Consider the following 19,783-nt stretch of genomic DNA (forward strand, 5'->3'; position numbering starts at 1 on the left):
CTTCAGGAGAACAGTGACCACGACACCACACAACCCTGCCACAGCAACCTCTGCAAGACGTGCCGGATCATTGACATGGATGCCATCATCTCACGTGAGAACACCACCCACCAGGTAACGGCACATGCTCTTGCGACTTGGCCAACGTTGTCTACCTGATACGCTGCAGGAAAGGATGCCCCGAGGCATGGTATATTGGCGAGACCATGCATACGCTACAACAGCGGATGAATGGACACTGCTCGACAATCACCAGGCAGGAATGTTCCCTTCCTGTCGGGGAACACTTCAGCAGTCCAGGGCATTCAGCCTCTGATCTCTGGGTAAACGTTCTCCAAGGCGGCCTTCAAGACACACAACAACGCAGAATCACCGAGCAGAAACTGATAGCCATGTTCCGCACACATGAGGACGGCCTCAACCGGGATCTTGGGTTCATGTCACACTATCTGTAACCGCTGCGACTTACCTGGGCATGCAAAATCTCACCTCTTTAACCCGTGCTTAACCCCCTCTCCACTCGCATTGCCTGCACCAGCAAAGACTTGATTACCTGTTAAGATTCGCATTCCAACCATTATCTTGTAATTTAGTTTGTGTCTATATATGCCCTGTTTGTGAACCCAACTCTTCGCTCACCTGATGAAGGAGCAGCACTCTGAAAGCTCGTGCTACCAAATAAAGCTGTTGGATTTTAACCTGGTGTTATGAGACTTCTTACTGTTTTCACAATGGAATATTTTTTACATTAGGTCACTATGGAAATGCAATTTACTGTTTGGTTGTGGGGGTCAAACTCCCACATGGAATATATGGCCACTAGAGCCTGCTTCAGAATTGAATACGATTATGATAATCTGCCTCCTATTTAAGTGCCTCTGGACCCACCTTTACCTTATTTTCCATGAAAATTTGTTCATATTCACCCTACTCATGAGCAACGAGCTCCTTCTATCTTCAGACTATGTTATTGATTTGTATCAGTGCATTCTTAAATCACGGAAACCTCTTTGATCTCTCGGATTAGCCATCATCTTGAAAACTCTGGTGCAGTCTTCATTAGCACCATGAATGATCAGTTTCCTCAATTGGATGCATGCAGGCTTCACTGAAGAGCTTGCAAATTTCCCCTGACATCTTGCAAGCCTCTTGGTGTGAAATACATTCAAATCAATTCGGATGTTAACATCATCTTGAAAATAGGCAGACTTGTAAATCTTGCCCAGATTGTAGAAAAAAAATTGAGATCCTACGGAAGACTAAATCTTAAAGAAAACCAGGATGGGCTCAGATGGGAACAAATTATTGGAATCCTTTTGGAGTAGCTGCTTATCTGGTGGATAAGGATCAAGCAATGGATGTTATCTGCTTACATTTCAGGACGGTTTTTGGTACTGTCAAATCTAATCTGACTGATTCACAAAAGGTGGTCCCATGGAAGGAATGGTAAAATGTCAGCCTCCATTGATGTATGGCTACTGGTGCTCCTATTTCTTATCTTATGGCTGAAAGACACAGACTGCTGATGCATCGAGTAATGTCTGAGTGGAAAAGATCACCTATGTAATCCCACAGGGATCAGTGTTGGAATTGCTGCTGATTACTTGAAAGGCCGAGTACTGTTTGTTGTGTCTCAAGGTTGCATATGGCATCAATTTGGGTGTTATTGTCATTCAAGCCAAAGTACAGCAATTCAAAAGGGATGTAGACTGGTTAGGACATTGGACAAAGAGCTGGCAGTTCTAAGTCAATAGAGTGATTGTAAGTCAGGCATTAGGCAGAAGACCAATGACTTTGTAGTGAAGTAGGTTTCTGCTTCAGGTAACAGCAAGAAAGACTACTTGGTGAATAAGTCATTCAAACCATCAATTTTGTGTTTACAAGTGATGTAGAAACTAATAACGTTGGAATTTGTTGCTAAATTAGAGACTTGTCAAAGGAGCTCATTTTTAAGATATATTTGACCTTAATGAGGCTGCCCTTGGAGAATTGTGTTCAGTTCAGTTTTGCTCTCAAAATTACTGGAATGATGCAGAATTATTGTAAGGTGCCCAGAGCAAAACTTTGAGGATAATTCCTGAACACTAAGGGCTGAGATTGTCTACCACAAGCATTTACTGCCTTAAAAGGCATATAAGGGCTGACTTGATGCAGATCCTTAACATTTGCAGAACATTAGACCATTTGGATCCAAGAAAGGTCTTTTGCGTGGTACAGGGTTTGAAGAACAATGAGCAAATTAACATTACTAAAATAGAAAATCACAATTTTTTTTCCACAAGAATGTATAGAATTGTGAAATAGATTACAAACTGGCCTGATGTTGCAGAAGAGCATTACATTTTTTAAAATGATTGAATGAGATACTATAAAGGGACACTAACAAGGGAATTTGGAGCATTTTGATGCAGAAGCAATGTAAAAAGAAAACTGGGAAATGGTCTTTTCTATGACTGTCTTCAGTTTGTCTGCTCCAATAGTGACACTTTTGTCTGGTCTCTTATGAAAATGATTTGCCATTGTCTTTGACAAGATTTGTTGCCATTTGTAAATATGAATTATCATTATATGACCTCTCATTAAGCAATGTTCATGAGTACAAGATCAAAATACTGTGGATGCATTCCCCTCAATTGTGGACCTTATTTATTCTTTTTCCCACTCTTTATCCCCCATCAGACTGTACTTGGTTAAAATCAATCATATCTCCAACATTTCCCAGTTCTGATGAGAGATCATCATCCTGAGATGGCAACTCTTCTTGCTAAAGATGGTGCCAGATCTGTTGTGTGTTTCCAACATTTTTTTTAATGTTCACAATTAAGAGCAGAAGTAGGCCATTCAGCCCATTAGGTCTGCTCTGCCATTTAATAAGATCATGAATGATCTGATTGTGGCCTCACTGCACTTTCTTGTTTGCTCTCCATAATCCTTGACTACCTTGTTGATCAAAAATTTATCAAACTCAACGTTGAATATATTCACAGACCCAATCTCCACTGTTTCTCTGGGGAAGAAAATTCTACAGATTAATAATCCTCTGAGACAAACATATCCTGATCTCATACTTAAATGGGAGACCCCTAATCTTTAATTTGTGTTCCCCTAGTTCTAAACTCCCCGTCAAGGGAAAACATTCTCTCAGCGTCCATCTTGTCAAGTTCCCTCAGGCCTAATCTGATGAGTAGTTTCTCAGAAGATCATCCCTTCATCTCAGAAATCAGACGAGCAAACCTCCCCTGGATCTTCTCTAATGCAAATATATATTTTCTTGAGTAAGGAGACCAAAACTGTACCAGTTGCTCCAGATGCAGTCTCACTAAGCCCCTGTAGCATTTTTTTTATTTTTTCAGGGGATGTGTACATCACTGGTTGAAGCAGCATTTATTGTCCATCATTAATTGCCCTTGAAGGTGGTGGAGAGCTGCTGTCATGAATTGCTGTAGCCCATGTGGTGTAGGTACGCTCGCAGTGCTGTTAGGAAGGGTGTTTCAGGATTTTGACCCAGTGACAGTGAAGGAATGGTGATGTAGTTCCAAGTCAGGATGGTGTGTGGATTGGAGGGTCCGCTACCCTTGGCTTTGTAGGAGGTATAGAGTGCAGGTTTGGAAGATGCTGTCGAAGGAGCCCAGGTGAATTGCTGCGCTGCATCTTGTAGATGGTACACACTGCTGTGACTGTGTGTTAGTGGTGGAGTGAGTGAATGTTGAAAATGGTGGATGAGGTTCCAATCAAAAGGGCTGCTTTGTCCTGGGTGATATTGAGATTCTTGAGTGTTGTTGGAGCTGCACTCATCCAGGCAAGTGGAGAGCATTTAAACATACTCCTGATATGTGCCTAATGGTTGATAGATAGGTTTTTGTAGGTTTGGTGATATGTTGCTGCAGAATTCCCAGTCTGTGACCTGCTCTTGTAGCCGCACTATATGGCTGGTCCTGTTCAGCTTCTGGTCAATGGTGACCCCCCAGGAACTTGATACTGGGGGATTCAACAATGATCATGCCATTGAACAACAATGGGAGATGGTTGAATTATCTATTTTCAGGGATAGTCATTGCCTGGCAATTGTGTGGCATGAATGTAACTTTCTACTTATCAGCCCAAGCTGAACATTGTCCAAGCCTTGCTGCATATGGACTGCTTCAGTATCTGAATCATTGCGAATAGTGCTGAACGTTGCGCAATCATCAACAAACGTCCCTACTTCTGACTTTATGATTAAAGGAAGGTAATAAAAGCAGCTGAAGTCACAGCTTTCTGAACTTCCCTTTTAACTTTAGTCCTTGCTCTGTTGGCTTTGTCTCTTCAAATTACATCTTATGATAAACATTTATAAAGCTGTTATAAAATATGTAACAGTGAAGCATTCTGCAGTTTGCATATCATATGTATCCATACTATTTCACTCGTATATAGTTCTAGTGTAATTGAAGTTGTTTAATTTGCGAATTATATTTATACTGCAAAGCTGAGGGCCTCTAGCTTCATATACCAGCCAAAACTGTATTTCACAATAAACTGCTGTCAGTGGAGAGCTCTGTTTGTTGTTTAATAAGATGAAGGTGTTAAGATCAGCCTCGCCCATAGATGACTCTCTAGTTGTGGCTGTTGCTTGCCATTTTTATGACAGAGACTGCTTTGTGTGCTTAAGAATAGGAAAGCCTGCTGACAGTAATTAGTTATCTAAGAGAATCAGGAGCAAAGTCCATTGCATAAATCTCCTCTTCACGTAGGCTTTTATAACTTGCAAGCCTGGGTGTGTGAACCAGTAGCAGCTATTGATATTTAACTACCATGAAGTTAGTAATTTTAGTGTTTGTGGTTTTGAGTTTGTTATCAATACTGTGTTAATTTTTGAAAACTGCAAATTTAGAAAAGTAACTGAAGTTATGCATCTTCTTGAAGGTGGAGTAACTATTTTTGTGGCCTTATACGATTATGAAGCAAGAACAACAGAAGATCTGTCCTTCAAAAAGGGTGAGAGATTCCAGATCATAAACAATACGTAAGTATTTTGGACTTTTGGAGGTAGCTGGTTAATTACAAATTAAGTGGATTTTGTGATGAACAACTCAAAGCTTAAACACTATGCTACACTAAAGTTGTAAGTCACTTGTACGCATCCCTTTATCACTGGTTTCCATTGAAAAGCATTGATGACATCACCATACTGAAAGATCCCTAAACCAGGTACCAAATTTTTGGTAGCTGCACTACATTTCGAGTCCCATTAGATGTGCACCTTAAATAAAACTGAAAATGCTGGAGATAGTCAGCAGACCTAGCAGCATCAGTAAAGCGAAACATAGGAAATAGGTGCAGGAGTAGGCCATTCAGCCCTTTGAGCCTGCACCACCATTCAATATGATCATGGTAGATCGTGCACTTTCAATATCCCACTTCCATTTTGTTTCCACCCCCTTGATCCCTTTAGCCACAAGGGCCATATCCAGCTCCCTCTTGAATTTATCTAACAAACTGGCCCCAACAGCTTTCTATGGTAGAGAATTCCACAGGTTCACAACTCTGAGTGAAGAAATTCTTCCTCATCTCAGCCCTGAATGACTTACCTCTTATTCTTAGACTGTGACCCCCTAGTTCTGCACCTCCCCAACATCAGGAACATTCTTCCCACATCTAGTCTGTCCAGTCCCATCAGGATTTTATATGTTTCTATAAGATTCCCTCTCATTCTTCTAAATTCTAATGAGAAGCAAGAGTTAATGTTTCAGGTCAATGGTCAGAGTTCGGATGCAAGGTAATTGCCCTGAAAAGTAACTTTCTCTTCACAGATGCACCCTGGCCAACTGAGAATCTCCAGCAATTTCTGTTTTTATTTCAAATCTGCAGTATTTCCTTTTGAATGCATATTGACACTGGTAAAATAGTTAGATACTGATGCTGGTTATCTTTAATAGAAATTGCAATATGTGAGTGGAGGTAAATTAAAAGCAAAATAGAAAATCCTATTGAAATTTTGTGGGATTCATAAGATTTTACAATAATTTTATTTGACAGATTGCCTTCATTTTCATGCATGTATATCTCACCCAGGCCACAGGTTTAAGCATTGCAATTGCAAACTTTTTCAGTAAAATTGTGCTCTTGAACAACATGAATTTGACTAAAATAAAAGTAAAATACTCCGGTTCCTGGAAATCTGAAATAAAAACAGAAAATACTGAAAAAACTCAGCTGGTCTGCAGTATCTGTGGAATGAGAAACAGTGTTAACATTGCGAGTCCTTATGACTGAAGAAAAGTCACACAGACCCAGCCTTAACTCTGTTTCTTTTTCCCACAGACACTACCAGACTTGCTGAGTCTTTCTCAATGTTTTACACTTTTATTTCTGTTTCATTTCATGATTTTGACACTTATGTTTTGCAAATATTCAAGGAATTTTTAAGGTCCAAAATATATTTGTCTTTCAAGTGCAATTAATTTCTACAGATCTGATTGAAATGTTAACAATCTAGGCTGTTAAGTAAAGGTTATTATAGAAAAGGCATTACACCTTTTAAGGAAGTGCTAACCCTTTAACAGAAAGTGCTTTTGGGATTCCACTGACTTGTTGGCATGCATGATGCTTATATAGCTGCTACACAGTAAGAAGTCTCACAACACCAGGTTAAAGTCCAAGAGGTTGGACTATAAACCTGGTGGACTTTAACCTGGTGTTGTGAGATTTCTTACTGTGTTTACCCCAGTCCAACGCCGGCATCTCCACATCATATATAGCTGCTACACATGGAATATTGGTGTTTTGTTCCTCAACCCATTTGCCATGCTCCATCTGGGCACTCCAGGCAACTCAACAGTGAGCTGTGCCTTAAAGTTAAGAACTACTAATCTAAATCAGACTGCAGGTACTGTGATTTGGAGCATTTTGGGGCGTAACAGCTTCACCTCGTTTCAAATGATCTATGAATTTGAGTGTCAATATGCAATAGACATTAGCAAAAATGATCTCTATTTAAAATTTCTCACTTTTCCTGTATGATTGAATCCATTCCATTTTCCTGATGTAATTATTTGCTCAGAAGCATTGACGTTTTTGTTGTGTATTTAACACTTCAAATTCAGAGAAAACAATGTTGATAACACAATGCAGTGAGTGCTGCATTATGGGAGGTGCCATAAATGTTAAATTGAGAGCTTGTTTAGCACTATTTTGAAAAAGGACAGTTCTCTAGCCAGTATTCAGCATGCAGAAAACCCACCAGAAATGTGATTGAAGGATTTTAGTGAAATGGTGATTATGAGTCATAAAGTAATTTGAGTGCAGAATATTTTGAGGCAACCCAAGGATGTAAGAAGTGTTGCATAAATTTATCTTCTGTGTGCTTTCTTAAAATAATTTTTGACGTGATTTTGAAATCCAGTTTCATACTTCAGATCTTCTCTGAAGTGTTTAAAGTGACATTTATTGCAATATCCTAGAATGACCAACTCAAAGAACTGCTAGATATTTGGTGCTCTTTTGCCTTTACAGGGAAGGAGACTGGTGGGAAGCTCGATCTATCACTACAGGAAAAAATGGTTACATTCCCAGCAATTATGTGGCTCCTGCTGACTCCATCCAAGCAGAAGAGTAAGATCTTGTTCTCTGTTTCAAGTATTTGAGGAAATTTGATGCAGGTGTCTAAAATTTCACCATTTGAAGTCTGCTAGCTGTTTCATTTTTTAAAAATTGCTTATCTTAACATGTTTGTTAGGATCGAGGTTGGTAGCTGACTCAAAGATTTTCATTAGCTACACGGTATGATGTACTCTTTCTGCTGTTGCAGTTCTTTCTTCCTTGCATTTTTCATACAGTTCTGTCATCAGTTTTCACTTTTGTAATTCTAAGACACTTATAACCATTAAAGACTGAAGTAAGCTAATAGTTTTACAAATAAACATGGTAAATATTTCTTATCCTGCAGTTGCAGTTGTCACTTTCAGGATTTAATATGGTATAGTATCATGGGTAAATTATGACAGATCTGATGGAGAACAATGATAAAAGGGAGGGACATGGAAGGAGTTAGTTATCTGTGTGTATACATGCACATTTTATTGTAAAGGGATGTTGAGACCACTTTACCCTGAGTGGAATTGCGTGACCTTTATTACAATCCATGGAGAGTATTCGTTGTGTGTATTGGGAGATTGTATTTGAGCAACTACACTGGCCCAAATGTTCAAAGGAGTGGCTCCAGTTTATGCAAGCACTTGTGTGTGCTCCAAACCCCTTGATTTAGTGTTTTGTCAGTTACTATCCAATGTTTCTGAACTTGCCTGAAGTCAATTAGGTTATCAGCTGGTCGCAATCTATCCTTCGTTCAGAAGGTTTTGGGTTCAAGTTCCATTGTAGAATTTTCATTGATGATTAAAGATGACACTTCAGTCTGGTGTGGAGTGAATGTTGCATTGTCACTGCTTTTCAAATAAACATGAAATAGATTTTTCGGATGAGCATCTTGGTTACATGGCACTTTACAAAGGATGTTGTGCAATGCTGAACAAACACTCAGTCTTCAACCACCACAAATAACATAACTCTGTCCATTACTGTTGTGGGAGTTTGTTTGGTTAGGCCTCATTTAAAATACTTAAACCAGTTTTGGTTCCTTCACATATTGGACAATATGGATGTCTTGGAAAGGGTTCAAAGGAGGGCCATTAGATTGACCAAAATTGTTTAAATCCCCTTATCATTATAGGCTAAGGGAGCTGTGTGTTGTTCCAGAAAATATAGATGTTGGGGAATTTCCATCAAGGTGTTTAAACAAATGAAGGGACTGGAACATGTCCACATGAATGGACTTTTTGAATTTTTTAAAAGTTTATTAGTGTCACAAATAGGCTTACATTAACATTGCAATGAAATTACTATCACCACACTCCAGCGTGTGTTTGGGTACACTGAGGGAGAATTTAGCATTGCCAATACACCTAACCAGCACGTCTTTCAGTTTGTGGGAGGAAACCGGAGCACCCGAGGAAACCCACGCACACACGGAGAACCTGCAGACTCCACAGAGATAGTGACCCGGGCTGGGAATCGAATCGGGGTCCCTGGCGCTGTGAGGCAGCAGTGTTAATAGCTATAGTTTTAGATCAGTTAGGGTGAAATGGGAGGTATGTGAGTAAGTTGCATAAAAATAACACTAGATCTCACCTCAAAAGTTTTCTTCAGAAGGTAATTTCCCTTTGAAATAAATTTGTCAGCTCATGAGGTTGGTGCAGGTTCACTGCAAGCATTCGAAGGGAGCAGGACCAGTTTCTGGCTAAGACTAGTATCACAATGTACAAAAAAACAGGTAGGACATTGGCTGTTTTATGGTCACTGCGGTCTTATGGAACTCATTTTCATTGCCTTTGGTTTTCGGAGAGGAATTTTCCAGAATCTTTCTGCTGGCAGGTGGAGGGAAGTGGCGGTTCTGATGTATGGCTGCAACATTGACTGTGAGGCAGGTTCTGTGGACCAGCAGCTAGGCTTTTCCATCATTTTGTGTATTAATTGACTGCTATATTTGACTGCATTTCAATATTTGAAATGTTTCTCAGATGTGAAAATATGAAATATAAAATTTTTATTTTTCATTTTAGTTATTAAATTAATGTAATTTTTAATTGCAACGGACTCAAATAGTATAGCATGGATAAAGGATTGGCTCACTATTAGAAGACAGCGAGTTGGGATAAGAGCATTTCCAGGATGGCAGCCTGTAAGTAATGGAGTGCCGCAGGGATCAGTGCTGGGTCCACAATTATTTACAATATATATTAATGACTTGGATGAGGGAAGTGAGCGTACTATTAGCGGGATTGTGGATGACACAAATATAGGTCGGAAGGCAAGTGGTGAGGATGACACACACACACTCCACAGAAACATGTAGACAGGTTAAGTGAGTGGGCAAAGACTTGCAGATAGAATATAATGTGGGAAAATGTGAAATTATGCACTTTAGTAAGAATGAAGGAGCTGAATATTTAGATAGAGAAAGACTGCAGAAAGCTGCAGCATGGAGGATTTGGGTGCACGGTAGTACAATGGTTAGCACTGCTGCACCACAGCACAAGGGACCCAAGTTGCAGCCTTGGTGACTGTGGAGTTTGCGTGTTCTCCGTGTCTGCGTGGGTTTCCTCCGTGCGTTCTGGTTTCCTCCCACAATCCAAACATGTGCAGGTTAGGTGGATTGGCCATGCTAAATTGCTCCTTAGTGTCCCAAGATGTGTAAATTAGGGGGATTAGCCAGGTAAATGCATGGGGTTAAGGGAACGGACCTGGGTAAGATGCCCTGTCGGAGAATCAGTGCAGAATCGAAGGGCCGAATGGATTCCCTCTGCACTGTACGGATTTTATGATTCAAAGATCACAAAAAGCTAGCATGCAAGCTCAGCAGGTAATAGGGAAGGTAAATGGAATATTGGCCTTTACTTCAAAGGGAATGGGGTTTTTAAAAAGGAAGTTCTTGCTAAAACTAAACCAGACATTTGTTAGATCACACTGGAATACTGTGAGCAGTTTTGGTCCCCTTATCTAAGAAAAGATAAACAGGCATTGGAGACATTCCAGAGAAGATTCACTTGGTTGATCCCAGGTATGGAGAGATTTTCTTTAGAGTAGATTGGGCCTGTACTCCGTGGAGCTTAGAAGAATGAAAGGTGACCTTATTAAAACATAGGATTATCAGGGAGCTTGACAGGGTAGATGCTGAGATTTTCTTTTCTCCTTTTGGGAGAGTATAGGACCAGAGGGCATAATCTCAGAGTAAGGAGTTACCAATTTAAGACCGAAATGAGGAGAAATTTCTTCTGAGAATAGTGAAGCTGTGCAATTCTTTAATGCAGAGGGCTGTACAGAGTTGTTAGGTATGTTCAAGGCTGAGATAGACAGATTTTTAATTGGTAAGGGAATCAAGGGTTATAGGGTTAAGACAAGAAAGTGGAGTTGAGGATGAGTTGGAGATCAGTCACAATCCCTTTGAATGGCAGAACGGACTTGATGGATCAAATGGGGCGAATGGAATCAAAGATTATGAGGAAAAAGCAGGATTGGGTTATTGAGTTGGATGATCAACCATGATCATAATGAATGGCAGAGCAGGCTCAACGTGCCAAATGGCCTCCTCCTGCTCCTATCTTCTATGTTTCTATGTGAATGGCCTACTCCTGCTCCTACATCTTATGATCTTATATGATTGATTGAGGCTATCTAATCACCAGTACTTTGTATACCCATATATAAATAGTCAAATATTAGTAATGGGTATGGAAGCATAGTTGTTACCTTACTGGACAAGTAAGAACAAACAAATCGTTCTCTGGTGGCAGGCTGAAAGGATTAGTGCTTGGGCCACAGCTGTTCATAATCTATATAAATGATTTGGTTGTGGGAACCAAATGTAATATTTCCAAACTTGCAGATGAGACAAAACTAGGAGGTAAAGTGAGGAGGATGCAAGGAGACTCCAAGGGAATTTGGACAGGCTACATGAATGGGCAAGAACATGGCAGATGGAATATAACATAAGTATGAATTTATCTGCTTTAAATAGTGAAAGATTAGGAAGTGTTGATGTCCCAAGGGACCTACCTGGGTGTCCTTGTTCATAAGTTGTTGAAAGCTGACATGCAGATGCAGCCAATAAGACTGAGATGAGGAAGAATTTCTTCATTCGGAACATGGAAATCTTTAGAATCTCTGCCCCAGAGGGCGGTGGAAGCTCAGTCATTGAGTATGTTCAAGATAGAAATGACATAAAGGGACATGGGGAAAATGATACAAGATGTAGCTGATCAGCCATGAATTGGATGGCTCAGTAGGCAGAATGGCCTCCTGCTATTTCTAATGTTCCTATGGCTAATCCTGACCATGAAACTACTAGATTATCGTAAAACCCCATCTAATTCACTTTTTTTGGGAGCGAAAGCTGCCATCCTTACCTTGTCTTGTCAATCTATGACTCTAGACCCACAAGAATGTGGGTTGCTTCTTAACTAGCTACTGAAATGGCCTTGTAAGCTGCTGATTTGTATCTCGAGGGCAATTAAGAATGAGCTGTAAAGACTGACCATGCCCATACCCTCCAAATGGAATTATCACTCTGTAATATTGGTCTTTAAGGACTGTTTCAAATAGGGATGCAAAGCAGCAACAAAGCCCTTTTTATAATTGGATAATTTTTTCTAGCAGTCTTTATGTTGGCACTACTGGATTAGAGCTTCCTTCCCATATTGGAAATTACTTTCTTCTGGCCACCAGACTGCATTATCCTGTACCCTCATTTATGTACTGAGCATTACAGTCCACTTCAATCCACCTAAGTTGAATAATATTTTCATTAAGCCTTAGTTCAGTTTTTGTTTCTGTAGACTTTGCATAATCCTGTGTCTGCATGGGTTTCCTCTGGGTACTCCGGTTTCCTCCCACAGTCCAAAAGACGTGCTGCTTAGGTGCATTGGCCGTGCTAAATTCTCCTACATTGTACTCAAACAGGTGTCGGAGTGTGGCGACTTTAGGGGATTTTCACAGTAACTTCATTGCAGTGTTAATGTAAGCCTATTTGTGACACTAATGAATAAACTAATGGCAACTTAACAGACGATACAGAATTTTCCTTCCTTAAGGGGGAGGAGCAGACTGCCGGTCCTTCCCAAGGTAGATATCTAATTGCTTTGATTTGAATCATATCGAGGTATTATTACACTATTTAATGTGGTTGGGGTGACCCACTCTCCCTCCCCCAGCCCAAACATAAGGCTCTTTCCCAATTTTCCATGTGCGTTGTTGATGCACATTAAATATTATTTGACTTGTGCTATGCAGAGCCTTCTGTCATCCTTATTTTTCTTCAATAACTGGCAAAGTCAGGCTTCAAAAAGCTTGCATATTGGAAAGGAAATAATGCACTAGGAGAGTGGTCAATTAAAGTTTGTGCTGTTTCTGCAACAGTAGAAAGCTTAACAACTGCTGCAGGACCAGTTTAATTTCCCACTTGTCAGAGGTAGTATTTGCATGGTTGTTTTCTCAGGTCTGTTGTCTAAGAAGTAAATAAATTGAAAACTGTTTAATTAGTTTCATTATTTAGTTGCCTGTCACTTGGGAAAAATCTATAGCCATTTTAAATGGTTATCCACTAGAAACACTCTTGTTCCTTCTCTGCAAAATCAGTTAATTCCCTTCCTTCTTTTCCTTTTTTCTCCCCTCCAAAAGCTAAAAACTGGCCATTTATATAACAGACTGCCAAGAAATCTTCACCTTGGTAAATATTGAATTGATATTTTTGCATATTTGTGCTTTAGGCCCAGTTTTTGTTCTTGTATGGCATTTAACATAAATTTGCAATTCTGCGAAGTATTTCCCACAACTTTAATCAATTTATTTTATGCTATTTTTCTTTTTGCATTGTTTTGAAAATTAAATGAAGCCTTAAACCAAGTCTACTCTCGGATGACGTGAAAGATCACATGGCATTATTTTAAAGAATAGGGGAGTTATTTCTGGTGTCCTGGTCAATGTTCGTGTCTCAATCAACATTCCAAAAACAAATATCTGGTCATTATCACATTGCTGTTTGTGGGAGCTTGCTATATGGAAATTGGCTGTTGTGTTTTCTACATAACCACATTGACTAAATTTCAGAAATACTTCATTAGCTGTAAAGTCCTTTGGATGTCCTGAGGTCATGAAAGGCACAATGTTACACCAAAGATATCACGATATCCATTTATCTCACTCATGATGCAGCAATTTTATTTATGAATGTGTGGCGGTGAAGTTCCATTTCCTGAAAGTTGCTTAGTTATTTACCACTTCCACAGCTGGGCAATTTTAGAGATAGAAGTAATAGACTTTATTAATGAGTGCTTCTTAATGGATTAATTCACACGTAATTCCTCAAGCAACTATCTCAATATTTTTTCTGAAATAATCACTAAGCATTCAAATATTTTAAAACAAATGAAAGTATTTTTTTCTTGCATTCCACATTTAACTAAAATTGAACAATTCTTTAATTGCAAGAAGTAGAATCATAGAATCCCTGCTGTGCAGAAGGAGGCCATTCAGCCCATTGGGTCTGCACTGACCCTCCGACAGAGCAGCTTACCAAGGCCCTATCCCCATAACCCCACTAATCCCCATAACCAACACATCTTTGAACACGTAAGGGGCAATTTAGCATGACAATCCACCTAACCTGCACATCTTTGGACTGTGGGAGGAATCCAGAGAACCCAGAGGAAACCTTCATAGACACTGGGGGAATGTACAAACTCCACACAGGCAGTCACCCAAGGCTGGAATTGAACCCGAGTCCTGGCGCTGAGGTAGCAGTGCTCGCCACTGTGCCACCCTATACATGCACAAATATCACCTCTAGGTAAATAACAATTTTCACTTTTGGATTGTGAGCTTAAATCAGTCCGAGCTTCATCTTATTGTTTTTTTAGCATCAAAAAACAATTGTGCCAATCTGGTAGTCGCAACAAGGTTTTACTATTTCTAAGAATCACAGAATTATGCAACAACTGTAAAATATCCAGCCAGATTCCACTTTCCAGCTATTGGTCCGTAGCCTTGTAAGCACATTTGGCTGTTTTTTAAATGCGAACAAGGTTTCTGCTCAGTTCTAGATCTCCCACTTACCTTTGGGTGAAACCATTCTTAGTTCCTCTCCATCCCTACTACCAATTATTTCAAACCTGTAACACCTGGTAATGGACCTCTCTTGCTGAGGGAAATAGCTTTCTATCCATTCAGTCCAAGCCCTCAATTAAATCTCTGCTGAGTCTCCACTCTCAAAATACCCTATCACATCTTTCCTCACAGCTAAATTTCTCCATCATTGTCAATGACTTTGTAATTTTCCTCTACATCCTCTCTAGTGCAATCACCAACTTTCTGTAATATGGCGATCAGAACTGCATGCAGTACTTGAGTTGTGACCTAACTACTGATTTGTGCTGTTCTAACATAAACTCCATGCTCGTGTAGCCATAAAATGAAGGCCATTAGCCTGAGTAAAATTTGGCCTTTCTGTCATTTAGTGCCCCAGCAGTTCCAAATTCAATTCAAAGCAACTGTTCCCTGTTTCATACTCTGCAATGTTCTTGGTGTGACATATTGCCTAAATGCTGATTATCTGAATCCCACATAGCTGTGTATCCTGTCATTACAGCACTTGAAAATTGTATGAGCTATTTCAAACACATTAGAGAAGCACTTTTTACAACCGCCCCTTTTAAATAATGATGCAAGTTTTTTTATCACTTTTCTCTTGACACTTCCACTTCAAATCAAACCAACACTTTGTTACAGATTTTTTTTTTCAAGCCATCATATAGCAATAATTAGTTCCCAATTTTATATATTGATAAATTGCATTTCCCAATAGGCCAATCTTACAATGTGCAAATCACCAACTTGCTTTCCAAACATTTTGTACACATGCACATTCTCCATTTCCTTTTTGTTATGTCAGTCCAAAGACTAAATTTACAATATATTTGCATTGATGCACAATAGTTTTGGGTTTGCACTGTCAGCAAACTTGTGAACTACAGTCATAGAGGTTTACAGTATGGAAAAAGGCCCTTCAGCCCAATTTGTCCATGCCGCCCCTTTTGTTAATCCCTAAGCTAGTCCCGATTGCCTGCATTTGACCCATATCCCTCTATACCCATCTTACCCATATAACCCTCTGTGTGAAAATAATTGCCCCTCTGGACCCTTTTGTATCTCTCCCCTCTCACCTTAAACCTAGGCCCTCTAGTTTTAGACTCCCCTACCTTTGGGAAAATATATTGACTATCTAGCTGATCTATGCCCCTCATTATTTTATAGACTTCTATAAGATCACCTCTAAGCCTCCTATGCTCCACTAGAAGCAGCTTGGATGATGAATTTATGGAATGTATTTCAGATAGTTTCGAAAACAGGATGTCAAGGAACCAATGGTAGAACAGATTATTTTAAATGCATTATTAAGTTAGAATTAATTAGTTAATTGGTAAGGTGTATTGGCTATGCTAAATACTCCTGAACGGGTGCCAGACTGTGGCGACTAGGGGATTTTCACAGTAACTTCATTGCAGTGTTAATGTAAGCCTACTTGTGACACTAGTAAATAAACTTTAAAACAATAGCTGTGGAGTTATGGCAAACTGACTCCAAAGCGAAGCAGAATTAATTCTCTTCACTTATTCAGTGTCAGGTCAGGGATTAGTCAATCTAGATTAGTCAATATGTATGCAGTGGCCTCTAGTTTTGCTAATTCATTTTTGCATTTGTGTGCCCTTAACACGGGGTATATGCTGTGTCCACCGCCCTTTGAGAGAAAGCACACTTGCTGGGAATTAAAAACTATACTAAGGGAACAGCTATTAAAAGGCTGTATGATCAATCTTCCCTAGAGGATCCTTTATGATGGTTGCTAATTATTTCTGTCTAACTGAAGAATACATTTAAAATAACCTGTTCCACCATTAATTCCTTGACATCCTGGACAAATAAAAGGATAAATTTGGTGATAGAAAAGTTTGTTCACAATGGCACAACAAAAACATTGATACTGGAAACCTGCTACAGCAATTTTCGAATCATATCATTTGAGCTTCAGGGCCTTGCAGAATATACCTTTAAAACTGGACTGCTGCAAATGAACCTGCTTTTCACTGACACTATGGTGTAAATGTACAATTAGTCTCTGAAATTTCTAAAGTTTTTTTTTCTTTTCAATGATTCTCACTACAAACTTACAATTCTAACCCCTCATTCTTTTGGTTTTTTACTCACGAGCCAAGACTGATTTCTTTATATTTTCATCCTCTAGTTGGATGTTCCTATGATCAACCTAATTTACAAAATAGTTTTTATATGCATAAATTGCAAAAAAGATTCAGACTTAAAATCTGACAAAAGCACTATTCTTTGTCATTACTTTCAGGCATGTAGCACGCTTTTCCTGGTTTTTAGATTCCTACATGGTTTGGTTAGAAAGCTCATGTTTATGACAACATTGTTAACCAGTGTTACTCGTTCTTTGTGATTTGTTTCTAGGTGGTATTTTGGTAAAATGGGTCGTAAGGATGCAGAACGGTTACTGCTACATCCAGGAAATCCACGTGGCACATTTTTAGTTCGAGAGAGTGAAACCACAAAAGGTAACAGCCATTTTAAGTGTTCAATGCAACAGTAAATAGTCCAGAAAATTTGAAATAATGCAGGAGGTTTTATGAAGCAACAGTGAATAAATTAAAAAATCAGGAAATTATAAAAGCACGCAACAAGAGTATTGCAATAATGTGGGAACTTCAATTTTCACATAAACTTAACAAACAAATTGGCAGAAGTAGCTTGGATGATGAATTTATGGAATGTATTTCAGATGGTTTCGAGAACAGGATGTCAAGGAACCAATGGGTGGAACAGGTTATTTTAAATGTATTCAGTTAAACAAAATTAATTAGTAACCATCATAAAGGATCCTCTAGGGAAGTGTGATCATAATATGATAGCACTTCATATTAACTTTGAGGGTGAGGTAGCTTAGTGAAAGCACAGGTCTTAAATTTAAAGCTGAGCCAATTACAGAGCTATGAGGAGCAAGTTGGCTCAAATAGACTGGGTAATTAGATTAAAGAGCATAGTGGTTTTAGCAACAACCATTTAAATCATTCATAATTCTCAATGAATATACATTCTCTTGAGGGGTAAAAACTCCCCTAGAAAAGTGACATTGCCATGGCTAACTCGAAGTTAAGGATTGTATTAAGAAGAAGCTTAAAATGTCACCAAATTGACTAAGAAGCCTGAGGATTGGGACAGTATTAAAATCAGCAATAGAAGAAATTGATTTTAAAGAAGGGGGAAATCAGAATGAGAGTAAACTCATAATAAATACAAAGATTGTTGAAGTTTTTATAAGTATGTAAAAAGGAAAGAATTTAGCAAAAATAAATCTGGGTCCCTCAGAAGCACAGAGAGGATAAATGAGGAAAGAACTAGGTTTGAGAAACTGGTAAGCAGCCTCATGATATTAATAGTTCAAACAGTGGTCCATGTTCACTTAGAGTTTAGAGTTAGAGGTGTGGAAATAATAAACAAGTGGTCCTCTTTGTTTTTAATGGAACTAGTGTGTCTGCTAAAATTGCTGTTATCCCAATGCGAGATATACAGAAATCAGATTTGTGCAAGTCCGAAAATCGAAGGATATTTTGCAAGTAAAGTTGATTAGTTTAGATCTCTATCTAGGACATCCTAGGTGTGCCATGTTGCCATGGTAGTAGACTGCTGTATGATTTTATCTGAGAGGTTTCTCACAGAAACAGCTATTTGAACTTAGCTTGGAGCAGATTTGAGACAGGCAGAGACAATATCTGCCAGGAGTAGTGGAGTAGCTGGAACCAAGAGATTAGAAACCAAGGGTGAATTGGAGTCACCAAACAAGAATGCAGTGTGGCTGATGCTTGAGCTGGGAGTTCAAGTTCACGAGGTACTGAGTATTGGAGGGTCGTCTAGCTGGATGTGACTGGAAGGAGCCCAAATTTCCCAAAAAATCAAAGGCTTTTTCCCAGGGTGGAAGTGCCAATTACAAGGGGTCACAGGTTCAAGGTGAGAGGAGGAAAGTTTAAGGGAGATGTGCAGGGGAAGTTATTCACGCAGAGAATGGTGGGTGCCTGGAACGCGCTGCCAGAGGAGGTGGTGGAAGCAGGCACATTAGCAACATTTAAGAGGCATCTGGGTGGGTACATGAATAGGGAGGGAATAGAGGGATACGGATTGAGTAAGGGCAGAAGGTTTTTTTTTAGTTTTGTTAGGGCATCACAATCGGCACAGGCTTGGAGGGCTGAAGGGCCTGTTCCTCTGCTGTACTTTTCTTTGTCCTTTGTACTTTGGCAAATAGAAGGAATATTGAGGTGAATGAAAGTGAATTCCTGAGAGCTGTGGCTTACCTTGATCCCAGGAGATGGGAAGGAACCCTCAAGATATAGGGAACCTCTTAGATGAAATAAAAGTAGAATAGGAAGTGATTTATTGAGACTTTCAAATTTAAAATGCAAGTGTTTACATTTCGGGCAGCACAGTGGTTAGCACTGCTGCCTCACAGCGCCAGGAACCTGGGTTCGATTCTCAGTTTGGGTCACTGTCTGTGTGGAGTTTGCACATTCTTCCCGTGTCTGCGTGGGTTTCCTCTGGGTGTTCCGGTTTCCTCCCACAGTCCAAAGATGTTCTGGATAGGTTAATTGGCCATGCTAAATTGCCCCTTAGTGTCCTGGGATGCGTAGGTTAGAGTGGTAAATATGTGGGATTATGGGGATAGGGCCTGGGTGGGATTGTTGTCGGTGCAGACTCGATGGGCCAAATGGCCTTCTGCACTGTAGGGATTCAATGATTTCTATGAAAATATAGTGTTGTTCGTTGCACCTGTCCTGTTTAAGTATTGTACACTAAAGGTTTTAATTTAAAACATTAAATATTTTGGTGTAATTCAGTGAATAACTCAAATTTATTTTGAAAAATTTCTAGTCTACAAGAATGTAATAGTATATGCATCAGTCATTTTTAGTAAATTGTGCATTTAAATGTGTAGTGCATAAGCACTTGCGTAAGAACAATGAGTTCATTTTCATAGTATTGATTGCTGTTGATAGAGGAGAGGCTCTGATGTGAGCAAGGAGAGTTACAATAAACTGACTAGAACAAAGGTTCACAACAATCGAAGGCTCGGGTTGCAAGTAACAGCATGCCTAGAGCACAAGTGGACAATTGTTTCAGGCAGTGTTGC

General features: G+C 39.5%; 1 protein-coding gene across 4 annotated transcripts in view; it reads left to right on the forward strand.

Annotated features, from left to right (window-relative positions):
* Window positions 1-19,783, forward strand: part of LOC144495723 (tyrosine-protein kinase Yes) — a 94,893-nt gene that overhangs the window by 45,156 nt on the left and 29,954 nt on the right. For all 4 annotated transcript variants that reach the window (XR_013498314.1, XM_078216075.1, XM_078216076.1 and 1 more), the window contains 3 exons: window positions 4,906-5,005; window positions 7,495-7,593; window positions 17,056-17,159. Coding sequence is in view for 3 of the 4 variants with exons in the window: in XM_078216075.1 (XP_078072201.1) it covers window positions 4,906-5,005; window positions 7,495-7,593; window positions 17,056-17,159 (303 nt within the window). In the remaining variant the exon portion in view is untranslated. The remainder of the gene's footprint in view (window positions 1-4,905; window positions 5,006-7,494; window positions 7,594-17,055; window positions 17,160-19,783) is intronic.

The sequence above is a fragment of the Mustelus asterias genome, chromosome 7 (genome assembly GCF_964213995.1).
Source record: "Mustelus asterias chromosome 7, sMusAst1.hap1.1, whole genome shotgun sequence".
In the NCBI taxonomy this organism is placed as follows: domain Eukaryota; kingdom Metazoa; phylum Chordata; class Chondrichthyes; order Carcharhiniformes; family Triakidae; genus Mustelus; species Mustelus asterias.